Source organism: Monodelphis domestica, chromosome 3 (genome assembly GCF_027887165.1).
Source record: "Monodelphis domestica isolate mMonDom1 chromosome 3, mMonDom1.pri, whole genome shotgun sequence".
NCBI classification, from domain to species: Eukaryota; Metazoa; Chordata; class Mammalia; order Didelphimorphia; family Didelphidae; genus Monodelphis; species Monodelphis domestica.
Window position 1 is genome coordinate 152,901,219 of NC_077229.1, and position 20,383 is coordinate 152,921,601.

The following is a 20,383-nucleotide window of genomic DNA, read 5'->3' on the forward strand; positions in this document are numbered from 1 at the left end:
TTGAAACTCAAAGAAATGAAAAGTTCACTGCCTAAATAATATAAGGTAACGTGACATTGTGACTAGAAATCTAGTTCTGGATTATCTAGATTAAAGGTTCGCTTTTAATTTATTATGTATTATTAGTGGCCATGAATAGGTCACTTAGACTTTTATATTTCCAGGCAAATGAGACCATTTCAGATAAATCGGTCATAGTATCAGTGGATATAGATGTACTAGAGGAGTATATTACATAATATGTTTATTACAAATTGACACAATTTGAGAAAATAGGATTATAAAATTTATATTTGAAAATAATTCCAGTGTTTAAAAAAGTTACTTTAGAAGGGTCAATTCTTAAATTCTTATTATCTATTTTTGCAATGAAGAAATTATGAACCATATTTATAACTGGGGAGAAAATATTTTGAAATTTTAAACATTATGTTTAAAATCAACAGGTTTCTTAATTATTTTTTACATTTCCTTGAAATTGTCAGAGAATATTATTTGATTCCCTTTTAGCTAGCAATTTTCAAAATTAACTTCTAAATTGTTTTGGCATCTTACATTTTAACAAAGAAACCAGAAATAAAATAGCACTAATTTGAATATATTTGATGCATGCATTAAGCTTTTTAAAGAATTAAACTCTAGTTATAAAAATCATTATTATCATGAAATTTGTATTTTCAATTAATTTTGAAATTGCATTTGAGCTAATGTTGTGATTTGCAGGTATAATCTTCCCTTCTTCCTCCAACCCCCAACAGGAGTACAGTTCACCTTTCACACCTTTCATTTGGAAGATCATCATGACTACTTACTAATCACAGAGAATGGCAGTTTTACCCAACCCTTGGCACGCCTCACTGGATCAGAACTTCCTTCAATAATCAATGCTGGTCTCTATGGAAATTTCAGGGCTCAGTTGCGCTTTATTTCAGATTTTTCAATATCATATGAAGGATTTAACATTACATTTTCTGGTAAGAAAACATAAATAAACCATATTTTTGTTTAACTCACTTTTTTTTTGGTCTACACTGACTTCATTGAAGGGGAACTGTTTACATATATAGAAAAGCCCCTGTTTAATGCAAATCAAGTCATTCTCAATCTATAAGAAGGCTCCTTAACTTGGGGTCTGTGGGCCTGTTTTTTTTTTTTAACATTTTGATAACTAAATTCTAATATTATTATTTTGAATCCTATACATTTTATCTTATTTACTTTAAAACATTATTCTGAGAAATAATTAATTTTACGATGTGACCAAAGTAGTACATGATACATACAAGAGGCTGAGAACTCCTGCTCTTTTGTCTCAGAGCTTTACTTGAGGTAAGTAGAGGTCAAGTGATTTTCCCAAGTATACATAATTAGTATCTACCAAAATCAGGACTTGAACCCAAGTTTTCTTGGATGCAAAAACTGGCCTTCTATATAGTAAATGACAGTGGCTCTCAACTTAATATATTATGTCATAATGAAAGAACATATTGCTAAATGGACATTTCAGGATTGATTAAGGATTTTTATACTAAAGGGAATCTAGAAATAATCATGAAGCACAAAAATACATGGAATTTACCATAAAATGAAGGACCCATTCCTTTTCCCTTATATCACCAATGTCATGGCCTTTCAATTAGCATCAGATCAGTCATCTAATCAAAGGTAGATGACATAAACTGAACTTGTTCTGACTCTTCTAATGCTGATTGACAACTCAGAGAGTCAATGACATGAGATTCAGGACTAACAGTATATACTAGACAAGGTCTCTTCTCTTTGTTTTCCACTGTTCCTAGTGTTCTGCTGATTATTTTGTTATTTGTTATTGAAATTATATATTTATAAAATGGTTCAAATATATATTAATAAAATTACCATTTATGGAGAATATTAAGGTTTACAAAAGCACTTTACATATGGTATCTCATTTATTCCTTCCCTGAGAAAGATACTATTATTATTCCATTGCATAAATGAGGAAGTTAAGGCTGACATAGGCTATCTCTTGCCCAGTGCCACACAGATGAAAGTGACTGAGGCAGGATATAAATTCAGATTATTCTGATTCCAGGCCCATATTCAGCACTCTACCATCTACACCAACCTACTATTTAAACATAACAAGTATCTGTTATACTCCAGAAATGTTAAAGTATAGCCTGGAAGATTTTAAGATGACTGCGTTAGTCTACCTTTTCATGACTGGCGTCTAAGGTGCTGGAAGAGGATTGACATAACTTCAAGGTGGAACTAAACAGTCTTAACTGATATAATGGCCTTAAATGACTGACCCAAAGTAATTTTAGTTAAAGTCAGTGAAGGTAGTTGATTAGATATGCTAGTCTTTTTTTTTAAGTTTGTTACTTTTTTTTGTAAAATTAAAAATCCTATTAATGCCCTTTCCCCTCCCATTAGAGATGGCATCATTAGACAAAAAGATATATGTATGTATAAAATAATATCTTACTTATTTCCATTTATCTGTTCTTCCTCTGGACATACAGAAGTCATTTTTCAAACAATATTACTCTTGCTATAATGTTCTTTGGGATCTGCTTGTTTCACTCTTCATAATTTCATGTGGTCTTTACATGTTTTTTCCCCCAAAATTAAAGTGTTCATCATTTCTTATAGAGTAGTAGTATTCCGTCACAAGCATGTGCTACACCTTGTTTAGCCATTCCCCAAATGCTGGACATCCCTTCAGTTTCAACTACTTTGCTACTGCAAAGAGAGCTGGAATAATTATTTTAAAACACATAAAAATCATTTCCTTTTTTCTTATTACCTTAGAAAATAAGCCTAATTGTGGTATTGCTGAATCAAATGGTATATACAGATTTATAACTTTGAGCATGATTCCAAAAGGCTATCCAAAATGATTGGATCAGTTCACAGTTCCATCAGTAGTGCATTAGTGTCCCTGTTTTTCCATCCAACATTTTCCTTCCAACATTTGTCATTTTGCCTTTTTTTTATTTTAACCAATCTGATAGGTATGAATAACTCAGAATTTTTTTTTGCATTTCTCTAATGAATAATGATTTAGAGCATTTCTTCATATGTTATGTATAACTGATTTCTTCATCCAAAAACTGTTTATATCCTTTGAGCATTTATCATTTGGGGAATGGCTCATATTTTTTTATCTATTTTGACAAAGATCTCTATGTATTTTTGATATGAGACCTCTATTCAAGAAAGTCTATAAAATTTTCCCCCAACTTATTGCTTTCTTTCTAATCTTAGCTCCATTGGTCTTATTTATACAAAATCTTTTCAATTTAATGTATTCAAAATTATACATTTTATGTGTCCCAGTGCTTTCTGTCTCTTGTTTATTAATAAATTCTTTTCCTATCCATGAATCTAATAGGAAATATATTTCCTGTTCTTCTAACTTGCTTATGATATCTCCCTTTGATGCTGTCATGCATCCATTTTTATCTTATCTTGATGCATGCTGTAAGATATTGATCTATACATAAATTATATCAAACTGCTTTCCAACTTTCTGAACAAGTTTTACCATACATTTAATATTTTATTTCAAAAGATTGGGTCTTGACTTTTTTTTTTTAAACCCTTACCTTCTGTCTTGGAATCAATGCTGTGTATTGATTACAAGGCAGAAGAGTGGTAAGGGTTAGGCAATGGGGGTTAAGTGACTTACTTGCCCAGGGCCACACAGCTGGGAAGTGTCTAAGGCTAGATTCAAACCTAGGACCTCCAGTCTCTAGGCCTGGCTCTCAATCCACTGAGTTACCCAGATGCCCCTGGGTCTTGACTTTTATCAAACACAAGGTTACTCTATTTTACAATTGTTTGTTGTATGTTCTGTTTCACTGATTTACTTTTCTATTTTTTAATCAGTGCCAGATAGTTTTGATCATTACTTAATATAGTTCAAAATCTGGTACTGCTAAACCTCCGTCCTTTACATTTTTCATAAATTCCTCTGATATTCTTAACCTTTTGTTTTTCCACATGAATTTTCCTATTACTTTTCCTAGTTCAATAAAAGTTTTTGGTAATTTAATTAGGATGTCATTGAATAAATAAGTAGATCAGTTTAGGTAGGATAGTCATTTTACTTATATTGCCTCTGCCCATCCATTAAAAAAATAATATTTTTCTAATTATTTTAATATGACTTTATTTGTATAAAAATTATTATATAATTTTATTCATATAGTTCCTATGTTTGTTTTGGCAGATAGGATAACTAAACCAGGAAGAGCAAAAACAGAGAAAGAAAATTGTAGGACAATTTCATTAATGAATATAGATGCAAAAATACTAAACAAAATATTAGCCAGCAGAATGCAATAATACATTCCAAAGATTTAATAGTATGAACAAATAGGATTTATATCAGATATGCAGAGATGATTTAATGTAAGGAAAATATTAAAATAGCTTATCACATTAACAAAAAGTGACAAAAATCATGATTATGTTAAAAGATGCAGAAAAAGCTTTTGTTAAAATAAAACATTCATTCCTATCCTTGAAAGCATTGCTATGAATGGGTTTTTCCTTAGAATAATGAGTATTTACTTAAAATCATCAGCAAATATCCTTTGCAATGAAAGATTTTCCCTCTAGATCAGAACTGAAACAAGGATGCCCATTATTACCAAATATTATTTAATGTTTATTATAAATGCTAGCAATGGCAATAAAAGAAGAAAAAGAAATTGAAGAAATTCAAATGGGCAGAGTTGATAAGAGTATCTGTTTTTGCAAATGAAATTGACATATATTTTTGCAAATGATATTTATATATATGTTTGCATATTTTAACAAATGATATTTACATATATATATATATATATATATAATTAGTTGAACCTATCAATAGCTTTGGTAAAGTAGCAGAATATAAAATAGATTTTTATTCATACTATTTGCCCTAGTCTAGATGCTTTCTAATGTCTCACTGAAAAGTTGATATCCAAAACTGTTCTTGTTTTTTACATTTAATTATTAAATTCTTAAATCAAGATAATAGCATGTGGCATTTCTGTGCCACAAAAAATATCCATGGATAGGTATTTCTTTGGGAATCATGTTTTTATGGATAAAAATGTTAGACTGAAGCTGAAAATTAAGTTCTAAAGTGAATTCTTTGCATAAATATATTTGGTGGAAATAGTCTCTTCCTAACTTGGCATGCTTATATTTCTCTCATTGTTGTCTTTGACTCCATATACCCTTCCATCCTCCATCCTTCCATTCCACTTCTACTAATTTATAGAATATAATCTAGAACCTTGTGAAGATCCTGGAATTCCCCAATATGGCAGTCGGATAGGACTGAATTTTGGAGTTGGAGATACACTGACCTTTTCATGCTCATCGGGATATCGTCTAGAAGGGACTTCTGAGATCATCTGTCTTGGTGGTGGCCGGCGTGTGTGGAGTGCACCTCTGCCAAGGTGTGTGGGTACGTGGTCAGCTGCTTTCATTTGCTTGTATGTGTTGTCACTGTCCATGGAGTTGCAGATGTACAGCATGGATATGCATGGTAACACACCTTTAGTTTTTACAATCTGTTGGGGTTTTTTCATCATTTTTTTGTTTAATTTTTTCAGATTTTCTTTAAACCTAGAAATCTAGTATAGCTATATAAATTTCTAACTGCTTTCTAGAGTGCTGCATTTAAGCAACCATGCTTTTAAGTTTTTTGTTTGTTTGTTTTTTTGTTTTTACTTTTTATTCTTTATTTCTGGTGATGACAATGATGAACAGATATGATTATTAATAATAAGATCATGTATAAAATGAAATAAAATCACATTATTAGTTGATTCTATCTGGAACTTGTTGATATGATTTGGAAAGGATAGGAATAAAATATGATTCCTTTCATTGTAAAATTATTAATTCATCTGCCTAAGTTGGCATGTCTATAACATTTCTTTCATATCTGACCTTCATTTAAGAAATACTAGGATCTTTATTGACTATATAGTTACAATTCCTGTGGTGTCTAGTACTTCATAAATTATGAAAGGAATTGATTTCCTTATTTTGAAAGATAGGAGATAGTCTAAATGAACATTTTGGAACTCAGACACATTCAATTGTGAAAACTGACACCTTCAATTCTCATGAAATAATAGAATTATTTTCTTGAAGCAAAAAATAGAACACTATATTTCTCTGGACCTATTACAAATTAAATATTTTAGAAAGGTATATTTACACTTTCAGAAATTTAAAATTTCTACTCTTATTTATCACACTGCTGTAACATTCCAAGTTGTCTCCAGTTCTATTCTGTAATTATAGAAATGCCTCTACAATTTAAGTTCAAGGAACTTTACTTATAGGAAGCATACCACCAGCCTTTGTAGAAGATTATAAAAAGTTTTAAAACTAAATGTACATCTTAGAAACCATACTATGGGCCATTTTTTTTTATTGTGTCCTGAAAGAAGCGCTCTTATAGTAGAGTTCTTAACTGTCACAGTGTCATGGACCCTTTGGACATTCTGGTAAGGATAAGGGTTATTTACCCCTTCTTAGAAATATGTGTTTATATACATAACATGCAAAGGATTGTAAGGGAAAGTAATTATAATGAAATAGTTATCAACACAAAAGAAGAAATTTGTGAAATAATGATATGTAGATATACTTCCTCATTAACATATTAAATATAAATAACTTATGGTGTCTGACTATAATAATATTCTAAGAGCAATATTCTAAATATTTTAAGATTCGTGTATCACTTTAATATGGTATGAATAGTCTATGATATCTAATGATGACAAATCATAGGTACTATTAATGTTACTTTGGTCTATTGCCTTAATTGATAATTAAAGAAATTTTCAATTTCACATAGTGAAAATAAATATGTGATTTTTCCCTATCCAACTTTAGTGACTCCCAGAAATCTTTCCATAACTCCTACTTAAATAAGAGGAACAGAGCTCCAACTATCTACTTCTCGTCTCTACTTCCCACCACTAGTAGTGTGCTGAAATGTATAAGAATATGAAAAATTAATCCTTGTAAAGTTTCAAATGATATCTGAAAACAATCTTCCCTTATGACATAATAACTCAAAATTCTTTCTCTAGTAAGAATATAAAATTTAGGTTTTTGTACTAATATGAAAGTTCTAAATTGTGGTCTCCAATTTAAAAATATTGTAGCTTAAGTCAAAATGACTTAGTAGCATTTATTTACAAAGAGTTGGAAAGAGTGAAAGTGAAAAAATGTAAGAAGAAGGTAGAGAAATGTCTAGCCTACCACCCTAAGTGTTGCTCTGGTGTCTGGCTCAGCCCTGGCAGGGCTTGGTAACCTTCAGCCAGAGGACCCTATTGACAGGAAATTTGGATACCCCAATTTTACCCCTGCCCTTTTAGAAACCCTAGCACTAGGCACCCTTGTTTTGGTTCGAATCATAGACTTTAAGACTGTTTGGGGACCCTAGTATGGGTGGGTTCTGTGGACATAATCCCAACTTTGAGTGCCTTTGTTTGTTTTAGAGGCTTCTCTTTTTATGTTAAAGTTATCTCAGAAGCCCAGCTCTTAGTTTGATCCTTTCTTTTGTAATTGTTGTGGTGACCTCTCCCTGATGCCCCTGAGTCTGGCTGCAACTTCTTTTCAGCCTACTTGTCATGAATTCTTTCCATACCTAGTTCTCCAGAGGGTTTAAGAGACCGCCCAGTTATGTCTCACTTTGGAGTTGGTACCTAGCATGGTGTCTTCTCCCAAGGATATGGTTCCTGGAGTCCCAGTACCCTTTGGTTTTGTGTGGTTTTTAGGAACTTGACTCTGTGTGGTTGCCGAATATTGAACCTAATTACTATTCCTGATTAAAGAATGGTTTTTCTGACTACTATGGTAGTTCTGTGTTATTTTCAAGTTAACAACCCAATGGTGTCTTCAGCAAGGGTTACACCAATGCAGCCTCCTCCAAGAAAGGAAGGTCTCTCTGGAACCAATCTCTCCAGAAGCCAGGAAAGGTAGACCAGTTTACCAATGCAGTCTCCGAAAATGAACTCAACAGGAAAAGAATATCTAAGGAGACATCCAAAAGGCAAAGTCCCCCCAAATCTCCCCAAAGCAGTCTAAAGGATATTACACCTCCAAAGAAGAAGTCTAAAGGAGAAGCTCCCTGGACAGGAAGTTCAGGACTTTTTATAGTCCTTTTTCCATGTCAGTTCCTGTTCCTTCCTCCACTTTATGGGAACCAAATAAAGACTTTCAATTTGCCTAGCACTGCCAAAGGGGATTTGCAGTAACCTTTGGAGGTTACTAGCTTACTCTTGTAAGTGACTTGTGAATTTTCTTACTTAGCAGAGGTGCTTAAGTTTTTGATTAAGTTAAAAGCTGCTAATTGCTACACAAAGAAAGTTAGATTCATTCTTCACAATCACCCCTGTGATTCTTTGGGAGACTAATCTCCCCAATGAATCATTTAACATAACCAGCTTATCCCTCTAAAGGTCTTCTAGCTATAGGTGCATACAATATTGCACTTTTCTAAGAGGAAACTCCAATAATTGGAGATAAGAAGGAAATAAAAAAGAGAGAGCAAAACCAATGTTTGCTAGGAGCAATGACACAAATGCCAATTAGGGGGCAGTCCCTTTTGGCATAAGAGTTTACATTCAGAATAAATGTGTTCAATCCCCTTCAGTTCAATTACATCCCAATGTTCATTCTGCATCTTCTGATGCAGTGTAGGTTTCTTTATGGCACTTTCTCCAAATAGTTCATTTTCTTGATTTGAGGAGTTAGCAAGATTCTTTTCCTGAAATTCTTCTCAAAAAATTTTGTCTAGGATTTATGAAAAATATACAGTCTCGATTGAACAGTGAGATTGATCACCTGACTCAAAGGTATTAAAACCAACTATAAAAGCTGTGAGATCATTTTAACAATCAGAAAATTACAAAATAAAGACAAACCAAATCAAATTGACTGAATTAATAGAATGAACTCTGGCAAAGGATTAAAATGTAAGCTCTGTTACTCAGGATCTGAAATCTTGGTTGCCTTTCTGGGCCTCAGTTTTTTTTAATCTTCAAGTGAACAAATTTTAACAAGAATATCTCAGTTGAAAGAGACCTCAGAGGTCATTTAACTTAACCTGATCTTGGACATGAATCCCTTTTATAATATCTTATAGAAAGGGTGATCCAGCTTTCTCTAGATGACCTCTAATAAAAGGGAACCTCTCTCTACCAGACATAGCATATTTCCCATGGGGATAGCTCTGATCATTAGCAAGATTTTCTCACATAGATTCTAAATCTACCTCCTTCCAATCTTTACTCATTTTTCTCAGTTTTAACTTTGATATAAAAATCATTATGGCTATGGTCACAAATACAGACAATTTTGGGGGAATAAGGTATAATGTAAGGAGTATGGTATATTGAAAAGAACACTATTTAGCATCAATGATTTTGTGATAGAGTTCAAGTTTTGCTACTGAACTCAGTGACTTTGGAAACTTCACTTCTTGGAGATTGTGTTTTCTCATCTGTGGAAGAGGGAATTTGACTTTATTTGGTCCCTTCTAACTCTAAATATGTGTTTCTATTAATCTATGTAGGACAACTATCTGGTACAGTTCAAAGAGCAGAGTACAGACCAGGAGTCAGGAAGATCTTGGTTTAAATTTAGCCTCAGGCACTTACTAGCTGTGTGACCCTGAGCAAGTAATTTAACTCTATTTGCCTCAGTTTCTTCATATATAAAATGATTTGGAGAATGAATAGGAAACCACTCCAGTATCTTTGCCAAGAAAACCCCAAATGTGGTCATAAAGAGTTAGATATGCCTAAAATGAGAAAACAACAAAAATAAATCTAGTTACTTTTTTATGGTAGGCTTTTAGTTGCTTAAAGACAACTATTGTGTTACCCTCAGGATTTTTCTTTTGCAGGTTGAGCATCCCCAGTTCCTTCAACTTTTCTTATTGTAACATGTCTTTCAGTCCCTCACCACCTTTATCATATCCTATTTTACAATTTTGTCTTCATCCTGTTATCTATCCTTGCTTTTTTCTTCTATAAATAAGTTTAACATCCAAGTTGGTTGATGAGTTTTAAAAATTGTTAATGTTTGTTCATCTTTCCTCAGGCAACTTCTTTAGAATTTTATACTTCTCCTTTCTCTAACACCATTGAAATCCGTGTTAACAAAATCTTGAACCATGGGAAAATATGTTGAATTTTTATCTCAATTTCTAACAAACATTAGGAGGAAATGATTACTTCCTCCACAAGGTTCATATTATTTCTAATCCTAGCAACTAATTCCCCTTTCTTGTTAGGATAAGTTCCTGAATAGAATTATCTAAAAATAATTCTTCCAATTTTTGAAGAATTAAATTATCTTATATTAAAGCCAAGATGTTATTAATTCTGCTTTTGGAAGTATCATGCCAACAAATATTTGGATATGGAAACTTATCTATATCAATACCCCTATCGTGTCTCTGTACCCAACTTGTAATCTTTTTCTGAGCCTAACTATTTGCTTTTTCTGGACAGGTGGTCTGTAGAATATTCTGATAAAAATACTTTCATATACCAGCCATTGACATTCACTAAAATATTTTCCACTTTGCTTTCATATTCTATTTCCTTATTTTACTGAATATATCTTATTAATATATAATGATTTCCTACATCTTCATTACATTACCTTACCTCTTTCTTTTAATAGAGTATACTCATCCATAGCCTTGTTTCATTCATGCTTCTTATCCCACTAAGTTTTAGTGATCTTGATAGCTTTATAGTTGACTCATCATTCTAAGACATCAAGTTCATCAGGTTTGTTGCTTAAACTTTGAGCATTTGAGTATAGACATTTGATTCCATGGTTTTGTAATTTAGTTCCCTTTCTTGGATTTTGTTTAATCAGTAATGAAAACTCAACTAACATAATATATAAAGTCAGCCCTAGATGTTTCATATCTCTTTTAGACATCCACCAAGAAACCAGATTTTACCCAGTGTAGTCATATTGTCATAATTCTTATTATTAGATATCTTCTTCCATTTCTTATGCTTTTTACCTCTTGATCTTTCCTTGGAAATATGAACAAAATTAATGCTACAGTTATTATCATTCACATTTACTTACATATTTTTCTTCTCTTACTTTTCAACTATTTTTAATTGCTAAGAATTATTTTTTTACATTAGCAACATATCTACTTATTTTTGTGAATGTATTCATTCAAAAAGACATATATGTATATTTTTATCATATATCTAACTCACCAGATCCAAAATCCTATTTTTGTCCTCACTTGCCTTTGTAAATTATATCTTCTAGTTATAAGGTCAAATCTATGAGAGTATCTCTAATGCCTAATAATTAGAAGACATCTCAAATTAATACTCTATCCATTTCTTTTTCTATAATCAACTTCTGGATATCTCCTCTACCAATTTTCTTTGTACATTATAGCTACTCTCTGTGGTATCCATCTTGCAGATGGCATCTTTTTTGATGCCTTTTCTTTTCAATGTGAAGTTATTTTGATTAATTTAAAAAAAAGACCAAATGCTGTTTTACTAGACATTGTTAGATGCACTCCATCACTGGTCAGGAGACTGTCATTCCTATAATATAAACTGTGGTTCAGAAAAATCTAAATCCCATACTCAGACATTATATTTTAAATGAAATTTTCAATTCTCTCCCAAAGAGTTTGTCTTCAATTGATAACTGAAGAAATATCACCTATATTCTTATTATCTTTAGGTATTTGCCCAAGATTTTGTAAAGTTTGGATATGATTCCTAGTTTTTTTTTTTTTTGTTAACATCTCTTTTGGCCACTTGAGGTACTAGAAGTAGGTCATAGTAATATATTTAATACATTATATTGGGAAATGTATTATTATCTTAGATATATGTCTTGAGAAGATATTATACTTGGCATATCTTTATTAGTTTAAAATTCACAAGTATGTCTCTTTCATCTAGGAGTCACCTATCACTACAAATCTCTTCTCACTGTGATCTTTATAGGACATTTCCTTACCTAATAGACCCCAATGTATCTATTTTGCAATTCCTTGGAGGATAAGCAGTTTTCCCCTCAGATCATTCCATTCTTTTATCCCCAAGAACCCTCCCTCTCACCATTTTTAGCTTTAAGAGTAATATCATAATTATTCTTTCTTTACCCTCAATGTGATAGTTTTCTACTCTCTAAGCAATTTGTGACCAATAGCAGCATTTCCATCTCACTTAAAAATTTTTTTTGACTTAAAGCCCTTTTCTCCTTCCTTTTTTTAAATGAACTTTTTATTTTCCCATTATAATCTAGTATATGGCAGGCTTCTTGAGTACCTTCACTTTCTATTCTAGAAGGAATACAAATGTGCCTTTAGAGCATAATCTTCCTTCTTTCATGAAAATGTCTATCTCACCTTTCTTGTGAGCCATATTTTGTAAATTTGTTTATAGATACTTTAAGTTTTATATCTCAGTATTGACTCTCTCTGGGATTTTATCCCCTGTGAATTTTGTCTAATATAATTTTGTCTCCTGAATTTCAGGACCAGACTCCTCTGTGACCTGCTTTTACACATAGGTTTTTCATTGGTCATACGTTTATTAGTTGGAAACTTGTCATTTGAGTGTTCTACCATTTCACAAACAATCTTAATGAGAACCCTTTGCAGTGGCTCATTTTATGCTTTATTTAAGGAACTGATCCTAAACTGTTATATACATTTATGGTATGTCAATTTATTCTAAGTTTTAGTCTTTCTCTAGATTCTCCTGGCTTTAATTCTAGCAACAAATCTGATTTGAATTTTAGCCATTTCCTTAGTTACTTTACGTTACTTTTCCTGATTAATGTTTTATGAAGTGAGGGAATTCTGCCATTTTTGTTGAAGAAACAAGATTTCAATGCATGGAAAAAATAACTGAGTGAACAACTATTAGAAAGTTTTGGGGAATACCTCTTTCACCTTTATGCCAATTTATTTTTCAGGAGGATGATTTCCTGCCCCAATTATCTATTAGTGTAATATAAATTCAATGAAGAATAAAATATAACATAGGTTGGGTATGTCAATGTCAGTAGTCAAACTGACATTTACTCCCAAAGATTCTACCATTTTCTAAATGTTAGTTATCATGCCTCTCTCCTTCTCAATACTATTTTGAAAGTAGAATGAGAAAATATATTTGCCAGTGGTGATAGGTACGGTCAACAGTGGAGGTCATCAACTCCAGAAAGGGGAGATCAAAGAGAAGAATACTTCTTCTCCACCCTCTCTGTCTTTGCCTCTTTCTCTGTCTCGGTCACTATCTCTCATTGTCTCCTTATATATGATAATATATAATATACATATATATTATATACAATCCTGGGAAGTTAGTGCTAAGAAGATTAGTTTAAAAGAATTGGATACAGGTCTTTCTGTGAAACAAATATGCTGATGTTTATTACCTATTCTAGAGTATTATATTACTAGGGGAAAGGATATCTATGGTTTACATTTATATGAAAAAGAATATAAGAAAATTCAATATAATCCACTGACTACATGTTTTGTAGTTTTGACTATTCATAAGCTTAATAAAATAGTTTGTCAGAGAAAAAAACATACTTTTAATATGGCCAAAACCTTAGAGATCAGCAAGTTCAACTACTCTTGGTCAAGAAATTTGTGGTTCTTAAAAAAATGAAATTTATACTCAAAACATCAAAATTATTTCTTCATTATTTTAGATGAAGTAAAACTAGCATGCTCTGATTTTCCTACCAATTATCCAGGAATCAAGGTAGGTCATGTTAGAAATAAACAAGAAGCTAATGAAGGAACATGTTGTTTTGGAAAATAGATTAGTAAGTTAAATATTGGTAATGTTTTGTCTTTATGCAACACCTTTTCATCTAAGGAGGCCAAGCATTTTAAAGTCATTAACACATCCATCCTCATAATCCCCATTTAACATATCTACTTCTATTTCTAATTTCATGTGTCATTGATTTTCTGTCTGACCTTGGACAAGCAACAACATCTCTCTCCTTACTCATGGGTAAAAAAGGGAATGATGATACAACTACTTTACAATTGTACATGTAGTTCTTTTTTTTTCTGATATTTTTAGATGCATTGTTAATTCATGATGGTGATTTAGTGTTTAAGCCCAACAAGAAAATGAAATGAATTCTAATGGTAAAGTCATAGTCCATTATTATGTAATTTCATTTGTAGGTCCCTTAAAGTCATAAAGCTAAAGAATTAGTAATGATTATGTGCTTATTCATGCAGCCCCAATTCTATACTTAATCCCTTATCCTCAGTATATGTTCACTAAAGCCCTTATAGAATATGATTAACCTATAACCTTAGGTGCTACTAAGAGCCTTTTCATTTGAAAATTTGTGATTCTAGAATCTGAGTGTAAAAAATAGCTTAAGAGGAAGATTCAAATTTGGGCTTCAGTTCTGTTATTATCTACTTGGATAAACTTCAAGATTGTTATCTAACCCTTATGTTCCATTTTCTTTATGTTTAAAATATCAATAATAAAATTAGGGATTTGAAGTCAACCATATAAGTATGAGTTCTCTGTTCCATTTCATACCTATTTCATTACAACCTCCTTGAACATCTGATTACTTATCCTCCCACTTACTTAACACAATAATTGTAAAGAAAATACATTGTAAATCTTAAGGACATATAATGTGTTATTTTAAAAAGCTATCTTACCCACCTTTACAGTGTTATTTTCAAGATAAAATTATATGACAAGTTGAGAAATATGACAAAGGGAACAAATTTGCTTTCAGATTCTTACTTTGTGACCTTAAACAAGTCAGTTAACTTAATTAGCTAGTTTCTTCCATTATAAAATGGAGATAAGAGAAGGCAGAATTAAGATGGCAGCCTAGAAGGAGCAGAAATTTAGACCTCTGAATACCCTTCCTTACCGATCACAAACTGAATGTTCCTAGGGGACTGAAAATCAAACCTAACAACAACAGAGAGTCAAGGAACCCTCCTACTGGACTCAATTCAAAAGCCCCCCCCAAAAGCTGGACTCCCAGAACACTTGGGTTTAAGGGGAAGACAGAAGGAATCCCAGGACCTCTCTTCACCAGCTATAGTGCTAAGCCCCCAGAGGCAGCAGGAACCTCAGGGTGGGCAAAGGCACTTTTTTGGAGGGTGTACCTTGTGTGCAGGGCTGTGCCAAGCTCAGAGCCGATGGAGGGGAAGGAGCTGGAGAGGGAGCATAGAGCTGGCAGCCTTATTAGAGCCATGGAGATCCTCCATATTGCTTCAGCCTTCCAGGAGGTTTTGGCCTCAGAGCACACCCAGACCAACCCAGCTGAACTTAATCCCATTAAAAGTCTTCAGAGCTCAGGGAAGCCCAGGCTTCACACCCCTCCCTCAGGGACTGCTTGGCTTTAATCCAATAAAAAGCCTCCAGAAGACAGGGAAGCTCAAACTCCAACAACCCTCCCCCACAGACTGCAGGAAAAGATCCTCTGTCAAAGCTCCAAGAGGGGAGACTGATAGAAGCCCCCAAAACCAAAAAAAGAGAGGAGCAAGAGCACAGACAAATACGGGGAGCAAAGAAGGGGTAACTATAAGCAAACAACAGAAAAAGAAGAAAGAAATTACAATAGACAGCTTCTATTCAGCAAATGGAATATGGGGGAGGGATCAGTAAATGATAAATCAGAAATCCCAGTGAATTGGATACAGGCTTTGGAAGAACTCAAAATATAATTCAAAAAACAATTAATAAAGGCTGAAGACAATTGGGAAAAGAACCAAAAAAGTAAGATAAGTCATCTGGAAACAGAGGCACTTGAACTAAAATGAGAAAATAGTGTCTTGAAAGCCAAAATCAACCAGCTGGAAAATGAGACAAAGGAGATGAAAGATGAGGCAAAAAAGATGAAAGACGAGGCAAAGGAGATGAAAGATGAGGTAAAGAGGATGAAAGATGACCTCCAAAAAAAATAAGACCAGAAAAAGAAGGATGACCGAAAAGCCAGGGATAAAAAGTACCAGAATACAACAACTAGAATTAAGTGACCTCACAAGGCAGCAGGACACTATAAAACAAAACCAAAAGTATGAAAAAATTGAGGAAAACATGAAGCATCTCATTCACAAAACAGAAGATTTAGAAAATCATTAGAGGAGAGATGATTTAAGAATCATTGGTCTACCAGAAGACCATGACAAAAGAAAAAGCCCAGACATAATACTACAGGAAATCATTCAAGAAAACTGCCCCAATATTCTAGAACAAGAGGGAAAAGTAGAGATTGAAAGAATCCACAGATCACCTTCTGTACTTAATCTGCAACTGACAACACCCAGGAATGTTATAGCCAAATTCAAGAACTATCAGACCAAAGAAAACATATTACAAGCTTCCAAGAAGAAGTCATTCAGACACCATGGAACCACAATGAGGATAATGCAGGATCTGGCTGCATCCACATGGAAGTACTGAAAGGCATAGACTATGATATTCCGGAAAGCAAGGGAACTAGGTCTACAACCAAGAATCAAATACCCAGCAAAACTGACTATATTCTTACAGGGGAAATTATGGCCATTCAACAAAATAGAATAATTTCAGGAATTTGTAAAGAAAAGACCAGACCTGAACAGAAAATTCAATGCCCAATCACAGAACTCAAGAGAATCATCAAAGGGTAATTTTAAAAAGATGGAAAAAAGAAAAACAAAGAAAACAAAAAAACCCTTTTTTTTAGAGACACAATAAGTTAAAATATTATGTATCCCTATAAGAAAAGAGGGTGTTGATAACTCTTAAAAACTGTTGTCATTACCTGGGCAGCTAAAAAATTACACTTAGAGGGAATAGTCACAAACTGTATAGGATGAAAGGACAAAACATAAATAGGCATATAGATATATGCATGCATAAATACATATATATGTGTATATATATACACATATTTGTGTATGTATATATATATACATATATATATATATACAACTAGAGCTAAAAAAGAGGTTAATACTAAAAGAAATGGGAAAAGAAAGAAATGGGGGTAAATTTATATGTCACAAAGGAGCACATGGTGGGAGGGGGGAGAACATCAATACACTGTAAGGGTAAAGACATTGGAGATAGGAAATACTCAACTCTTAAATGCTTTGAAATTGAGCCAAAGAGGGAAGAGCAATCCAATTCATTGGGGCAGAGAATAGATTTGAGCTCTATAAGGGTGTAGAAAGGTAACAAAGGGACTTGTGGGGAGGGAAGCAGTATAAGGGAGGGAGAGGGTGGGGGGTAGTTTTAGAAAGACTACAGAGAAAATAAGGGGGGGAATAAGAAGGGATGGGGTAGAAAGGGAAGTAAAATAAGGGAGGGAACTGGGGGACTGATTAAAAACAAACATTGGTGTAGAAGGAAATAGTGAAAGAAGAAAAGGCAGGATCAGGAGTAGAAATCAAAATGCTGGGAAATACACAGCTAGTAATCATAATTCTGAATGTGAATGGAATGAACTCACCCATAAAACGCAAGTGAATAGCAGAGTGGATTAGATTCCAAAACCCTACCATATTCTGTCTACAAGAAACACACATGAGGAAGGTAGATACACATAGGGTGAAAGTTAGAGGATGGAGCCAAATCTATTGGGCATCAACTGATAAAAAGAAGGCAGGAGTCACAATCATGATATCTGACAAAGCCAAAGTAAAAATAAATCTAGTTAAAAGAGTAAGGGAAGGTAATTACATCCTGATAAAGGGCAGTATAGACAATGAGGAAATATCTGTACTCAACATGTATGCACCAAATGGCATAGCATCCAAATTTCTAAAAGAGAAATTAGAGGAGCTTAAGGATGAAATAGACAGAGAAAACTATACTAGTGGGAGACCTGAACCTTCCTCTATCTGAACTAGATAAATAAAACCAAAAAATAAATAAGAAAGAGTTAAAAAAAAGTGAATGAAATCTTAGAAAAAATAGAGTTAGTAGACATGTGGAGAAAAATAAATAGGGACAAAAAGGAATACACCTTTTTTTCAACAGCACAAGATACATTCACAAAAATTGACCATGTATTAAGGCATAAAAATATTGTAAACAAGTGCAAAAGAGCAGAAATAATAAATGCAACCTTCTCAGATCACAATGCAATAAAAAAATAATTAGTAAGGATACATGGAGAGGTAAATTAAAAATTAATTGGAAATTAAATAATATGATTCTCCAAAACCAGTTAAAGAACAAATCATAGAAACAATTAATAACTTCACTGAAGAAAATGAAAATGATGAGACATCCTTTCAAAACCTATGGGATGCAGCCAAAGCAGTACTCAGGGGAAAATTTATATCCTTGAGTTGATATATTAACAAATTAAGAAGGGCAGAGATCAATGAATTGGGCATGCAAATTAAAAAACTAAAAAGTGAACAAATTAAAAAATCCTCATATGAAGACTAAATTAGAGATCCTAAAAATCAAAGGAGAAATCAATAAAATTGAAAGTCAAAGAATTATTGATTTAATAAATAAGACTAGAAGCTGGTATTTAGAAAACAACAAATAAAATAGACAAAGTACTGGTCAGTCTAATTAAAAAAAGGAAAGAAGAAAACAAAATTGACAGTATCCAAGATGGAAAGGGAGACCTCACCTCTAATGAAGAGGAAATTAAAGCAATCATTAAAAACTATTATGTCCAATTATATTGCAACAAATATGGCAATCTAGGTGACATGAATGAATACTTACAAAAATATAAATTGCCTCAACTAACAGAGGAAGAAATAAATAACCTAAACAACCCCTTATCAGAAAAAGAAATTGAACAAGCCATCAAAGAACTCCCTAAGAAAAAATCCCCAGGTCTAGATGGATTCACAAATGAAATCTATGAAACATTTAAAGAACAACTAATCCCATTATTATACAAACTATTTGACAGAATAAGCAAAGAGGGAGTTACTTAAAGAATCCTAGAGAATTAACCAAAAAGCTAGTTAAAACAATCAAATATTTTAGCAAATTTGCAGGATACAAAATAAACCTGCATAAGTCATCAGCATTTCTATATATCTCCTACCCATTTCAGCAGCAAGAATTAGAAAGAGAAATTCCATTTAAAATCACCCTAGACAATATAAAATAACTTGGGAATCTATCTGCTGAGACAAACACAGCGGCTATATGAATACAACTACAAAACACTCTTCACACAATTAAACCTAGATCTAAACAATTTGAAAAACATTGATTGGTCATGGGTGGGACGAGCTAACATAATAAAAATGACAATACTACCCAAATTAATTTACCTATTTAGTTCCATACCCATTGAATTACATAAAAAACTTTTTTACTGAATTAGACAAAAAAAACATAACAAAGTTCATTTTGAAGAACAAAAGATCGAGGCTATCCAAGGAAATCATGATAAAAATGCAAAGGAAGGAGGACTTGCAGTCCCAGATCTCAAACTATACTATAAAGAAGTTGTTATCAAAACAATTTGGTACTGGCTAAATGAAAGAAAGGAGCATCAGTGGAAAAGACTTGGGGTAAATGACCTCAGCAAGACAGCAAGACAAGCCCAAAGATCCCAGTTTTGGGGACCAAAACCCACTATTTGATAAAAAAAAAACTGCTGGGAAAATTGGAAGACAGTATAGGAGAGATTAGGTTTGGATCAACCTCTCACACCCTAAACCAAGATAAACTCAGAACGGATGAATGACCTGAATATAAAGAAGGAAACTATAAGCAATTTAGGCGAACACAGAATAGTATACTTGTCAGATCTTTGGGAAAGGAAAGACTTTAAAACCAAGCAAGAGCTAGAAAAAAATCACAAAATGTAAAACCAATCATTTTGATTATATCAAATTAAAAAGTTTTTGTACAAACAAAAATAATGCATCCAAAATTAGGGAAGCAACAAATTGGGAAACAATCTTCATTACAAAAACTTGGACAGAGGTCTAATTACTTAAATTTATAAAGAGGTAAACCAATTGTACAAAAAAATCAAGCCATTCTCCAATTAATAAATGGTCAAGGGACACGAATAGGCAATTTTCAGTTAAAGAAATCAAAACTATTAATAAGCACATGAAAAAAGTGTTCTAAATCTCTTATAATCAGAGAAATGCAAATCAAAACAACTCTGAGGTATCACCTCACACCTAGCAGATTGGCTAACATGACAGCAAAGGAAAGTAATGAATGTTGGATGGGATGTGGCAAAGTCGGGACATTAATTCATTGCTGGTGGAGTTGTGAATTGATCCAACCATTCTGGAGGGCAATTTGGAACTATGCCCAAAGGGCCCTAAAAGACTGTTTACCTTTTGATCCAGCCATAGCAC

At 32.9% G+C, this 20,383-nt stretch overlaps 1 protein-coding gene across 7 annotated transcripts in view; it reads left to right on the plus strand.

The window, feature by feature from the left end:
- Positions 1–20,383, plus strand: part of CSMD3 (CUB and Sushi multiple domains 3) — a 1,668,414-nt gene that overhangs the window by 1,112,297 nt on the left and 535,734 nt on the right. For all 7 annotated transcript variants that reach the window (XM_016431868.2, XM_056823169.1, XM_056823168.1 and 4 more), the window contains 2 exons: positions 759–974; positions 5,264–5,452. In XM_016431868.2, coding sequence (XP_016287354.2) covers positions 759–974; positions 5,264–5,452 — 405 coding nt within the window. The remainder of the gene's footprint in view (positions 1–758; positions 975–5,263; positions 5,453–20,383) is intronic.